Genomic DNA, 14,484 nt, shown 5'->3' on the forward strand with positions numbered 1-14,484 from the left:
CATATTCTTCTCCCATTGATTGGTCTCAACAATACCAAGAGCAACAGCAATACCAAGAAGAACCACCTCCTCCAAAAAGGGCTACCTTAGAAGAAACAGTGTCAGCTTTTCTTAGCCACAGTAAGGCCTATAATCAACGGTTGCAATCCACATGTGCCAAGATGGAGAGCCATCTCAAGCAAATATCAGATCTCCTCAAAGAAGAAGAATGTCAAGGTCAGTTGGTAGCAAATCCTAATGGACAATACATGAAGGAAGAGTGCATTTATTATTATGAGCAAACAACCACCACACCTGGGAATGCAGACACTGGTGAGGAATTTTTTTGTGAGCCAAGTCTTGAGAACCCTTTAGGAGAGCGCTTTGATGAATTTGGAGGTGACCTAGACAAGCTACTTGAGTATGCTAAAACTTCTAATGAGCCAAGTCTTGAGGATCCATTGAATGAGCGTTTTGATCAATTTGAATTCGACCTGGATCTCGACAAGTTCCTTAAGCAAGCTGAGATGTTTAGTGAGCCAAGTCTGGAGGATCCATTGGAAGAGCACTTTGCTCAATATGAATTTGATTTGGACCTTGACATGATATATAAGCAAGCTAAGGCCTTATTGAATTCCACTCCTGAGAACAACAAGGTGGAAGAAGAAGATGAGCAAACTGAGGTTCTAGATGAGCTACATCGGGAAAAGGAAGACAGCACTGAAACTTCTTCAACATCAGCTCCTATTCCCGAATTGCCAGGAATCCAAGAGAGAAGTCTACTGAGGTTATGTGATGAGCAAATTGAGGACATCAAGATAGATGAATTCCCTGAGTATTATCCAGTTCATGATTCCCTCCCGGATGAGAAACTGTTAAAGAAAACTAAAAGTGGTCCTCCCCGATCTATAAACAATTGGAATCACCTTACAATAGAAAAAATTCATTCCCTTTGGTGCAAGAGAAGGAAAAACTGGTGCTTTAAGTTTAAAGTGCCACAGTCTGGCTGAAGACGTTAAACTTAGCGCTTATGGGAGGCACCCCATAGCATATCATTTTTATTTCCTGTTTGTTTTCTTTTTCTATTGGTTATTTTTAGTTTCGCTTTGTTTTCCCTTTGTTACTTTGGTGTTTTAATTTTCAGGAACAACTGTGCTTCAGTTCAAGTTTGGGGCTGTGCTATGGGCCATGCCATTCCAAACAAATCATCCATCTTCCGGGTTAGATCTTTCCATGTTATACACACATTGGAGACAATGTGTAATTTAAGTTTGGGGGTATGTGAGACACTTTACACACACTTTGTCCCATTTTTGAAAAAGAAAAAAATATAAATATATGCATGTTCATGTTGTCTTAAAATTTTAGTTGATCTTAAAAATTGTGAATTGATTCTCAGAGCTTAAAATTTTGAACACGTGATCTGATGATAGGATTTTTCAGTTTGGTTATTTGCTTTTGGCAATTAAAAATTCACATGTTTGATCTGATCTTACACAAGCACATTAGCACATAATTTGTGGGGTATGACATGAAAGTCTTCTGTGTGCGTTTCTATGTCTTGGGTGAAACTAGATGACTTATTAGATTGATATATATATATATATATATATATATATATATATATATATATATATATATATATATATCTGTGTGTGTGTGTATGTGTGATAAAAAGAAAAAAAATATATATCATTGATAAGCTTTTCAGTAAGTAACTAGACCTCTTGCCTCAAAGCATTGAGTGTTCACGTCAAAAGGTGAAAAATTTTGATTTTGTTAAAGTCATGGTTAGTTGGTTTCATAACCTTTTTTACTCGAGTTAGTAAGTCCTTAGGGGTGTTTTATACCTAATGCCCTAAAACCACCTAGTTTGGGAGTCATTGACTCAACACTCGTTACATGGGTCAATTAGAAAGTTTAAGGGAACCAAACATTGCACAACATGATGAAGAAGAAGAAAAAAAAAAAAAAAAAAAGAGAAGAAAAACATGCCATTGTTGTTCATTTTAATAGGAAATTCAGTAAACTTTGAGATATTGAAACATTGCACGTTGAAAATAATTAGAAGTTTCATATTTATATGCTAGTTCATTTTACACTGTTTCAAATTTGTGATGCCTTAGCCAGTCTTTCGTAAGTAATTAGACTTTAAAATTTCAATTCATTATGAAGATGGAGTTTATCTTTTTAAGCTTGCAAATGAATGAAAATCGTAGTTTTGAGTGACACTTGAGTTTTGGATAGCATGAATTTGTGCATAATGTTTGTGGGTAATATTTCTGGAAAACCCGCACAAGACTTCACTCCTTCTCTAGGAAATTCTAGGGGTTTAAAAGATTTGTTGAATATGCTAAATGCAATCGTACATCCCACAAAAGATGGATTTATCTTTTTGTTTTTTGTTTTCATTTTGTTTTTTGTTTTGTATTGCTAAGATGCTAGCAATATGTAAGTTTAGGGTGTGATAAGTGCCAAAATATTCATATTTTAGCCCTTAACTTATATTTGTTAATTCCTTAGTTTTGTTAGTTTGTGCTATTTTATTTTCTTCTTGTGTTTTCTGTGTTTTTGTAGGTAATGAAAGAAAAGAAAGCGTCTCCGGAAAAGTTCCAAGCTTAAAGGGCAAATTGGGAAGACCTAGATGATATGGTTAAGGTTAATCCATCATAATAGATGACCTATATGATGTGGTTAAGTTTAATCAAATAAAGGAAATGATTAAATCGGAATTTCTCAAATTGGAGTCAAAATCGGATTGGATTCAAATTTGGATTCTGCATATGTCTCGGTATTTTGACAATAAATTTTAATTTAAATATCTGATTGAGGTGATTCATGCGGAATTAGAAAGCTAACTCAAAATTATACAAATCATTATGAAATAGCATTTTTCTAATTCGAACTGCCACTATGCCAAAATCACCCGTCAATATAGGAACGCAATTCTGGACGAATCCTATTCCGATTTTGACTTAGGTTTTCTTTATCCTAATTGAACTAGAACTTAAATCTTCGAATTTTTAGGATTACTAGGGCTTCTAGGACTTTCCTAAGCCTTATAAATAGACCTCTAAGCCTCACAATTCAACACACAATTTTAAGGAGACAATTTTGGGAAAATGAATTGGAGGCTACTTCAATAAGTAGTTTTTTGTTCTTTCTTTCCCTTTTCTTTTTAGTTTTATTTTAATTATGTGTAACTAACTCTTAAGGAGGGCTAGATTGAAACTCTAATTATGTTTATTTAATATTTCAATATTGGCACCTTTGTGATAATCATATTGTGTTGCTTAATTTGATTAATTCCTGTTTTCTTAAATTATTCATATGAATGTGATTGGCCATTATATGCATGTGGTATGGATTAGTTAATTAAATCAATTGGATGATTGAGTACTGGGTTTAATAAGAGTAACAAAAGAAATCCACAACAGGTTCTTGGGTTAATCAACATGGGGAACTGGGAGTAGACACCCATGCCCTAGGCCTCATGTGTTTGTCGATTTCAATAGATTTGGCCTCATGTGTTCGTCGATTTCAATAGATTTATGCCTCCTTAAATAACAACTTAGTAGACACCCATGCTAAATCCTTTAAGAAATAAAAGAATTAAAGTAGACACCCATGCCTAATTCGTTGCTTAGGAAAATCAATAACTTAAGGAGTAGACACCCATACCCTTAGGTTGGCAAACATTAAGTATTCATAATATGATTGGATCATTGGCATATTGTTATATTATCTAAGTATGATTAGTGGTGGATATCAAAGCCCTACCTTTACATTATCTTTATTTTTATTTCTTTTCCTTAGTATCAATATCAATCTCATGACAATTTTGGTATTTTAATTACTTCTAAAAAAAATCAACAATCTCTGTGGGATCTATCTCGTCCTTGTTGTACTATACTATCGTTTGATCTTGTGCACTTGCGAGTAAAACGTACTAAATATTATCTATTAATTTAGGTAGTATTTGGCATAGCAAGTTTTTGATGGCGCCGTTGCCGGGGATTGGATTGGATTCAAATTTGGATTCTGCACACGTTTTGGTATTTTGACCATAACTTTCAGCTCAAATATCCGATTGAGGTTATTCTTTTTCTTTTTTTTTTTGAAAAGGGATTGAGGTGATTCAAGCGACATTAGAAAGCTAACTCAAAATGCTACAAATCATTGTGAAATAACATTTTCCTAATTCGAACTGCTGCTATGCCAAAATCACCCAGCAAGATAAGAACGCAATTCTGGATGAATCCTATTCTGATTTGGTTAGGTTTTCTCTATCCTAATTGGACTAGGACTTAAAACTCCATTTTTTCTAGGATGACTAGGGCTTCTAGGACTTTTCTAAGCTCTATAAATAAACCTCTCAGCCTCACAATTCAATACACAATTTCAAGTAGACAACTTTGGGGAGAGAAATTGGAGGCTACTTCAAGGAGTTGTTTTCGGTAATAGATAATATTAACCAAAAACTTGTTGTGCCAAATATTACCTAAATTAATAGATAATATTTAGTACGTTTTACTCTCAAGTGCACAAGATCAAACGATAGTATAGTGTAGCAAGTACGAGATCGATACCACGGAGATTGTTGATTTTGTTAAAAAGTAATTAAATACCAAAATTGTCACGAGATTGATATTGATACTAAGGAAAAGAAATAAAAATAAAGATAAGGTAAAGGTAGGGCTTTGATATCCACCACTAATCATACTTAGATAATATAACAATATGCCAATGATCCAATCATGTTATGAATACTTAATGTTTGCCAATCTAAGGGTATGTGTGTCGACTCCTTAAGATATTGATTTCCCTAAGCAACGAATTAGGCATGTGTGTCTACTCTAATTATTTTCTTTCTTAAAAAATTTAGTATGGGTGTCTGCTAAGTTGTTCTTTAAGAAAGCATAAATCTGTGGAAATCAACAAACACATGAGGCCTAGGGCATGGGTGTCTACTCCCGGTTCCCCATGTTGATTAACCCAAGAACCCAATGTAGATTTCTTTTGTTACTCTTATTAAACCCAGGACTCATTCATCCAAATTGATTTATGATGTACAAATTTAATTGTACTCGCAAGCGCACGAGTCGTGTGCAATATAGTGTGTGTGCAAGTGTGAGGTCGATCCACAGGGAATTGTGTTTGTGAAATTTAATTTCTATCTAAATCAATTATATCTTAACCTAGTTCCGAATGATTTTGATTTTGAAAATAAACTAACATAAACTAAATAAAATAAAAATAATCAAAAGATAAACGACTAAGGTTTTAGAATTCACCTCACCAAATCAAAGCATACATTCTTATGTTTTCATTCATGCATCCGACAAACAATTAAACCCTATATATATGTTCTATTGTTTTTTTATAAACCAATTGAATCATTCGATGAATCCATCTCTATTACAAATCACAACGAATATCCAATTGAGATCAAATCATCCATTGTATCCGTAAATCACAATGGATATAAGTCTCAATCAAATCATTCGATGTATCCGTTGGATGAAACACAACGAATATCCAACATTTTCACGATTTATAAACAACAATCAATCACAATTTTGTCACACAATTGAACTGAAACGAACATACATTACATTAAACGACGGATTTGTACGAACGAAACATAAAAATATAAAACTAATCAATGGTGAGGCTTCATCTTCAACCTTTGTTGAAGAATTAGCCTCTCATGACAAAAGAAATCATAAAGAAACTAAATTACTTCATTAAAATTAAAAACTTACAAAAGAATTCTAGTTCCAAGCTACAAAAACCCATAAAACACGGAAAGCGACCAAGAACGGCGCCCCCGGCGCGTCTTCGTCTGATCCCCCTCAATTGTGAGGCTTAGAGGTCTATTTATAGGGCTTAGGAGAGTCCTAGAAGCCCTAGTAATCCTAGGAATTTCGGAGATTTAAGTCCAAGCCCAATTAGGTTAAAGAAAACCTAAGCCCAAATCGGAATAGGATTCGCCCAAAATTGCGGTCCTATCTTGCGGCATGATCTTGGCCCTGCGGCGCTCCGAATTGGGAAAATGCTATTTCACAATGAATTGTATAAGTTTGAGTTATCTTTCCAATGCCGCTTGAATCACCTCAATCGGATATCTGAGCTGAAAGTTATAGCCAAAATACCGAGACGTATTCAGAATCCAATTTTGCATCCAATCCGATTTGACTTCAAATTGAGAAATTCCGAATTAATCCTTTCCTTTATTTGATTAAACTTTAACCATGATTGGTTAAGCTTAACCATATCTTCTAGATCTTCCCAATTTGCCCTATAAGCTTGGAATTTTTTCAGAAACGCTTTATTTTCTTCCAAAAGCCTATAAAACAAAGAAAATACAAAAAAGAAGTAAAATGACCTAATTAACCAAAACTAAAGGATTAAAACATGCAAGTTAAGGGCTGAAAATATGAATATTCTAGCACTTATCACACCCCCAAACTTACATATTGCTAGTCCCTTAGCAATACAAAACTAAAAACAAGAATGGAAAAACAGAAAACAAAAGATAAATCCATCTTTCGTGGGATGTACGATTGCATTTAGCGTATGCAACAAGCCTTTTAAACCCCTAGGCATCCCTAGAGGACGAGTGAAGTCTCGTGAGGGTTTAATAGAAATGATACCCACAAACATTTTTAGCACTACGTCATTGACAAACACAATTTTCATACAAACATATGGTTCTCATATCATGAGCAGGTTTAACAAAGTAAACACCACAATCAAATCATTAAGCCAACCACAAATCATTCAACTCAAAGGTGGAAATTTGAGACAACACAAGCTCCAAATGTGCAAAGTGAGACTAACACAGAGTTAAGAGGCTTCAATTTTTCTCAAAGTTTGGTTTACCTCAAAATTCATAGGAATTTACACAAATGAAAACACCAAAGGCTTGGATTAAGACATGCATTTTTTTTTTTTATTTATTTATTTTTTTTATATATATATTTTTTATTTTCATTTTTTATTTTTTATTTTTTTTTGTGTAGGCTATGCAATATTCAGCTCCCTTAAGCTTTCTAATTGACATATGTAACGAGTATTGGGCCAGTGACTCCCAAACCAGATGGTTTTAGGGCACTAGATGTAAAATATCCCTAAGACTTAATTACTCAAGTCAAAAAGGTTACGAAGCCAAACTAGCCATACAGTCAACCAAGTTGAATTTCTCATCTTTTTACGCGAACACTCAATGCTTAGTGAGGCATGAGATCCGGTTACTCAATGAAAAGCTCAAACTGATGATGACAATTTTTTTTAAAAAAATTTTGGGGTAACTTCACTTACCCCCCCCATACTTTCACCCTTTTTGCAGACATCCCCCCATTGTTCAAAACCTCTCACTTACGTGTATCAAAGTCTGAGTTTCGTTCACTTTGGCCCTTCCGTTAGGATTTTCTGTGAAATCCTAACGGAAGGGGTCGCACGTGCCGCGCACGTGCGAAAGAAATATTGGAAGCCCCGTTTTACCCCGGATGCGACCACATGTACAAACACTCTTAGGGTTTTTTTAAGAAAATCACGAAAACTCGAAATTGAAAAACGATTTGGATAGCGTCTTCGTGAAGAACACAGGCTGACGACCACTGATCTTCGTCAACCCACCCAGTGAGTGTAAATCGCGATTCCACCCAAATAAACCAACCCTAAATCGCGATTCCACCCAACCCTAAATCGTGATTCCACCCAGTGCCTATCTCGTGTAGTTGCGTTGGAAGATTTGCCCGTAAGCCGTCTTCTTCGTCTCTGCCATCTTTTCCAGGTATAGTCCCTTTTGTCAAATGATTTTGGTTGTTTTATTTATTGGTATGCCGAGTCGTCGACCATTGTGGTCCCCTTTTCCGTATGCCGAGTTTCACATTGTGGTCCCCTTTATTGTCAAATGTTGTCTATTTGTGGGTTGTCTATTTGTGGGTCATATGGTTTTATTGTCAAAAGTCTGTCAAATAAAAAACGATTTGTGTACTGGTGGGTTGAATAAAGCGGGTGTCCACTTTCTTTGGTCAAATTGATGCTAGCAAAATGTTGGGTGTCCATTTTCCATTTTTTAATTGGCTACTGTCGGTTGAAGAAACTTGACTGTCTGTTAGGGTTTGCTTTAGCAAAAAAGTCACTGCAAACAAGTCACTGCATATTTAGGGTTTAGCAATAATTAAGTCCATACTTAGAGTTAAATTCTCACTGTTTGAGTGCTATTGTTCACTGCAAAAAAGGCACTGCATATTTAGGGTTTAGCAATAATTAAGTCCGTACTTAGAGTTAAATTCTCACTGTTTGATTGTTGTTGTTCACTGCAAAAAGGCACTGCATATTTAGGGTTTAGCAATAATTAAGTCCGTACTTAGAGTTAAATTCTCACTGTTTGATTGTTGTTGTTCACTGCAAAAAGGCACTGCATATTTAGGGTTTAGCAATAATTAAGTCCATACTTAGAGTTAAATTCTCACTGTTTGATTGCTGTTGTTCACTACAAAAAAAGGCACTGCATTTTTAGGGTTTAGCAATAATTAAGTCCATACTTAGAGTTAAGTTCTCACTGTTTGATTGCTGTTGTTCACTGCAAAAAGGCACTGCATATTTAGGGTTTAGCAATGATTAAGTCCATACTTAGAGTTAAATTCTCACTGTTTGATTGCTGTTGTTCACTGCAAAAAGGCACTGCATATTTAGGGTTTAGCAATGATTAAGTCCATACCTAGAATATTCTGGATGCTTTAGCCAAAAATCACTGTATACTTATGGTTTACCAATAATAGTATGCATACTTAATGGTTTATTTCTCACTGTGTGATTGCTTTTTAGGCTTTAGGGTTTGTAAGCTTTAGGGTTTGTTTTAGTTTAATGCTTTTTTGGAATATTCTGCATGCTTTAGCTCTCACTGCATACTTAGGGTTTAGCAATTATAGTACGCATACTTAATGGTTTATTTCTCACTGTTTGATTGCTGTTTAGGGTTTAGGGTTTGTTTGTTTAATGCTTCGTTGGAATATTCTGCATGCTTTAGCCAAAGCTCACTGCATACGTAGGGTCACTCAATGGTGTATTTTGTTGCTTCCTTTTTTTGTGTTCTGTGAATATATGTTGCATTTTGTTTAATGCTTTTTGCATCCTGTCTCAATGTGGCAAACCGCATAATGGCGAGTGACATATTGCTGTTTGAGGTCCATTACAATGGTTACTTCAATAGGGCAAATAGGTGTACGTATGTGGGTGGGTTTGTTCATAATCATTCGGTTCATGATGTACATAAGATGTCTTTCTCGGATATTGAGGAAATATGTAAGGAGTATGAGTATAGGTTTGGTGACCTCATTCACTACAAGATACATGATACGTCTTTAGATGAAGGATTAAGGCTGATATCATCTGATCATGATGTAAATGAAATGGTTTCACACCATTTAGGGCATGGGCTAGCTGAGTTGTATTTGGTTTCGTTTGATGCTGTTGATGTAGATGCGGTAGATGACAATGCAGAAGAGGATGAAGAATATGAGAGGACTGTTGTATATAAGAAGGATGCTTTCTGGGACGAGGTTCTTAGTGTAGATACTGATGCTGAGTCATCAGATGGGGAGGAGCATGTGGAGTCAGAAAGGGTGGGGGGTTCGGGTGTTGTTGATGATGAACCAGGGTTTAGGGATGAACCAGGGTTTAGGGGTGAGGAAGATGGGGGTGAGGAAGCTGGGGGTGAGGAAGCTGGGGGTGGACATGTGGAAGAAATAGGGGGGGAAGATGATGAAGATGATAGTGAAGATCTTTGTCCGAGTGACATACTTATGTCGCCCGCTCCCAGTGCTAGTGAAGATGAAGAAACATCAAGTCGTCGTGATGTCACCAAAAGAATTCCATTTACCAAAGAAGAGATGCAAAATCCAGTGTTGCAAATAGGTCATGTGTTTGGTGATGCGGTGCAGTTTAGAAAAGCGGTGAAGCAAGCAAATATTTTGAAGGGGAAGGATTTAGAGTTCCCAAGAAATGAAACCAAGAAGGTTATAGCTCGTTGCAAAGACAAGAAATGTAAGTACAGGGTTTATGGGAAGAAGTTAAGGGATGAGTCCACATTTCTCTTGGTGTCAATGTACCCAAGACACTCATGCACTAGAAGATACAAGAATCACATGATTAATTCAGCTTGGATAGCTGAATGGTGCATGGACTCATTCAGAAACCAGCTAAACCTGCCTATAGACGTTTTGCAGAAACAGGTCAAAGCTAAGTGGAATGTAGATGCCCATGTTAGCTCATTGTATAGGGCAAGGAAGAAGGCGCAACAAAAAATTTATGGGAAGTTGGATGAGCAATACCATCGGTTATGGGATTACTGTGCAATGGTTAGGAAGACCAATGTGGGTAGCTGTTTAATTCTTATGGTTGAGAGACCAATGCCCGAGGTCCCATGTAGGTTTCAGAGGTTATATGTATCGTTCGCAGCAATGAAGACAGGTTTCTTACAAGGGTGTAGACCTGTGATAGGTGTAGATGCATGCTTCCTGAAGGGTAGGTACAAGGGCCAGTTAATGGCTGCTGTTGGGAGGGATGTCAACAATAGTATGTATCCACTGTCCATTGCAGTTGTAGAAGCAGAGACCAAGGACAGCTGGACTTGGTTTTTGGAGGCACTTATATCTGATCTTGGCCCAGCACCAGCACAAGGGTGGACTTTTATATCTGATCGACAAAAGGTAATTATACTTGTGTGCATAATGTCTAACATTTAACTTACTTGTATGAATAATGTCTGACCTATTTTATCTTACCATATGTGCAGGGCCTAGTACCAAGCCTCGAACAAGTTTGTCCCACAGCTGAGCACCGTACATGTGTGAGACACCTGTATGCCAATTTTAGAAGTGCCGGTCACAAGGGGCTATTGCTAAAGGACTTGCTTTGGACTGCTGCATCATCTTATACCCAGACAGATTTTCATTATGCGATGGAAGAGATGAAGAAAGTAAGTGAGCCTGCTTATGATTACTTGGCAAAGATTGATCCCAGTAGTTGGTGTAGGGGATGGTTCAATACCATGGCCAAGTCTGACTTGGTACACAACAATTGTGCTGAGTGTTTCAACTCATGGATCCTGAAGTACCGTCAATTGACAATAATGTCAATGTTGGAAGGGATTAGGAATAAATTAATGAGGAGGTATGTAAGGAAAAGGGAGTTGATTGCTGCAATGGAGGATGGTAGTTTAGGGCCAAAAATAAAGGCCAAGTTGGAGAAGGAAGAGGATGGTGCCAGTCATTGTTGGTGCACATATGCCGGCGATGGCATTTTTGAGGTCGAATGTGAGGGCAAACGAGTTGCAGTCAGTGTGGCGGGCAGAACATGTGGGTGTAGGAAATGGGACGTCACTGGGATACCATGCAGTCATGCCATATCAGCCATCTTATACCATGGTGGCAACCCAATAGATTATCTCAGTGACTACTATAGTAAAGACAAGTACCTGAAGACATATCAACCCATCATCTATCCCGTGCCCAGTGAAGAGCAATGGCCTAGGAGCAATCAACCGATTATCGAACCACCAAAGGCAAGGATAGCTCCTGGGAGACCTAGGAAGGTAAGAGTGAGAGGGGCTGAGGAGCTAAAAAATCCAAACGCCATCAGAAGGTGGGGAACCAAAAATCAGTGTGGGCACTGTAAGAAATGGGGTCACAACAAGAGAACATGCACTACAAGGCTGAGGCAAGATGATAGAAGAGAACAAGTACGAGAGTACTACAGATCCACTGCTGGAGTTGATTGGAACCTTGATATGGTAATTTTTAACTGCATACCCTCCTGTTATGGTCTTTGTGAAATTGTCTTACTAATGGTTATTTCATAATTTTAGTTGTTCATGGGCAATCATTTTTTATGTTATTTTGTAGTTGGATGAGCCATCTAATGCCGCATCAGGAAGTCGAAGCAAAAGACAAAGGGGAGGTCAAGCAACTGATGTTGGTACTAGCCATGATGTAAGGCTTGTTTGTTTATTGTAGGTTCGGATTTTAATTTGATAGTAATCTTTTTATAGTTATTTCGGATTTTATGTGACATAATGGTTATTTCGGATTTTATGTGACATAATCTTTTTATAAAAATATGTAGGTTGTTCATACTACTCCCCAACCAAGTGCACAACCAACTGCTCCAACTCAACTTCACGCATCCCAAAGACGAGCCCCACCTGAGCGTCGTAATAGCCAATCCAATGTAAGGCTTGGAGTATTTATTGTTTGTGTTGTTTGTGAAATTATTGAAGCTGTTGTTGTGTCTCATTTTGGATTGTGAATGTAAGGCTTGGAGTATTTAGTGTATGTGCTGTTTGTGAAATTATTGAAGCTGTTGTTGTGTCTCATTTTGGATTGTGAATGTAAGGCTTGGAGTATTTAGTGTATGTGCTGTTTGTGAAATTATTGAAGCTGTTGTTGTGTCTCATTTTGGATTGTGAATGTAAGGCTTGGAGTATTTAGTGTATGTGCTGTTTGTGAAATTATTGAAGCTGTTGTTGTGTCTCATTTTGGATTGTGAATGTAAGGCTTGGAGTATTTAGTGTATGTGCTGTTTGTGAAATTATTGAAGCTGTTGTTGTGTCTCATTTTGGATTGTGAATGTAAGGCTTGGAGTATTTAGTGTATGTGCTGTTTGTGAAATTATTGAAGCTGTTGTTGTGTCTCATTTTGGATTGTGAATGTAAGGCTTGGAGTATTTATTGTTTGTGCTGTTTGTGAAATTATTGAAGCTGTTGTTGTGTCTAATTTTGTACTGATAACAAAAATGTGCATGTGACATAATCTTTTTTCAAAAATATGTAGGTTGTTCATACTACTCCCCAACCAAGTGCACAACCAACTGCTCCAACTCAGCTTCACACATCCCAAACTCGTGCCCCAACTGAACTTCGCAATAGCCAATCCAATGTAAGCCTTATTATTTAGTGTATATGCTGATTTTGAATTTATTAAAGGCGTTATTAAAGAATTTGTTGTGTCTGATATTAGATTTATTATCTAATATATTATTTTGATTAAAATCTACAGGCGGGTCCTGCAGTTAGAACCAGAAGGAAATTGTTGGGGTTAGCCACAAGATCTAGAGCAGCTGGTGATTTGAGGGTAGACGCTGGTAGTGTTAGGGACCCTAACCGCAAGGGCAAGCTGGTGATCGATATCACGGGTGAGCGTACTGGACCACCGAAAATTCCAGGAGGTGGACCACTATGTGCTTGGGGACTTCCACGGGCAGGTGGTATTACCTTTAGGGTTGCCCCCCCTGATTTTGACATACCCAAATCCCAAGTGGCCCCAAGTGAAACAATTCCACCTACAGGTACACAAAATGCAAAAAGGGACAAGGGAAAGGGGAAAGGGAAGCAAAAAATATGGCAACCATGAATGTTTCAAAGTTGGATGTAGGTTGTGAGTTAATGAATGTAACTATTTTGTGACATGAAGCCAAACAAATGTAATCCTAATATTTTGTCTTCACCATATTAGCCAATGTGGTGGCTTTCTAATATTATTAATGTAATGTAATTATTTTGTGACATGAAGATAGGGTAATGAATCTTATGTAATTATTTTGTGACATGAAGACAGGTTAAGGAATGTTATGTAATTATTTTGTGACATGCATACATGTTGTAATATTTGGTGTTCATGTTGTTTGCCAATGTGGTGGATTCTTGGATGGTAATTATTTTGGATGTTAACATTTTACAAAAAAAGTTTACAAGTATTACAATATTTTACAAGTGTTACTTGTATCGCACAAAAAAAGTGTACTATATTGTTACACAATATAGTAGGTCAATTACTTGTACGTAAATTACTTGTGTCGCACAAAAAAAGTCGACAACAAAATATTTTACTTGTGTCGCACAAAAATAGTAGGTCAATATTTTACAAGTGTTACACAATATTTTACAACGGTAGGTAAATTACTTGTATCGCACAAAACAATACTATGTAACTTACTTGTCTCACACAAAAAAAAATCGACAACAAAATACATTACATCATAAGGTTTGCATTACACATTTCATTACATGTTCAGGGCAACATCAACCTTGAGGAATATCTATTAGACACGGGATAAAACATCAATACAGCAAGGAGGATAAATGAACAAGCTAAGGCAAACCGGTACTTCATCTCCTTTGCATGAAATTTGTTCTTCTGCGCTTGTAATTGCATTTCAAAATTAACAGATGCAACCTCCATTTTGGCCTTATATTCAGCAACTTCAATCTTGCATTTCAAAATTTCATTCGAGATTGTTGTTCCAATCTGCGCACGTTCAGTCTTCAAATTCTCGTGCCACTCAAACAATTTTGAAACCACTCGCTTACCATGTTGACAAATATCCATATCTACCCATTTGAAAAACCCACATCCACGGTTGTCAGCATTCTACACAATCAAATCAACATAAAATAAGATCTCTCACACAACTATTATGTACCATAAGCCACCAACA

General features: G+C 36.8%; 1 protein-coding gene across 1 annotated transcript; it reads left to right on the plus strand.

Annotated features, from left to right (window-relative positions):
* Positions 1 to 10,385: 10,385 nt before the first annotated feature.
* Positions 10,386 to 13,400, plus strand: LOC148584438 (uncharacterized). The gene is made up of 6 exons (XM_088518446.1): positions 10,386 to 10,700; positions 10,787 to 11,782; positions 11,895 to 11,981; positions 12,115 to 12,219; positions 12,822 to 12,926; positions 13,047 to 13,400. Exons 1-6 carry the CDS (start codon positions 10,386 to 10,388, stop codon positions 13,398 to 13,400), a joined length of 1,962 nt encoding a protein of 653 aa, XP_088374572.1.
* Positions 13,401 to 14,484: the final 1,084 nt, after the last annotated feature.

The sequence above is a fragment of the Corylus avellana genome, chromosome 7, assembly GCF_965113065.1.
Source record: "Corylus avellana chromosome 7, dhCorAvel1.hap1.2, whole genome shotgun sequence".
NCBI lineage: Eukaryota > Viridiplantae > Streptophyta > Magnoliopsida > Fagales > Betulaceae > Corylus > Corylus avellana.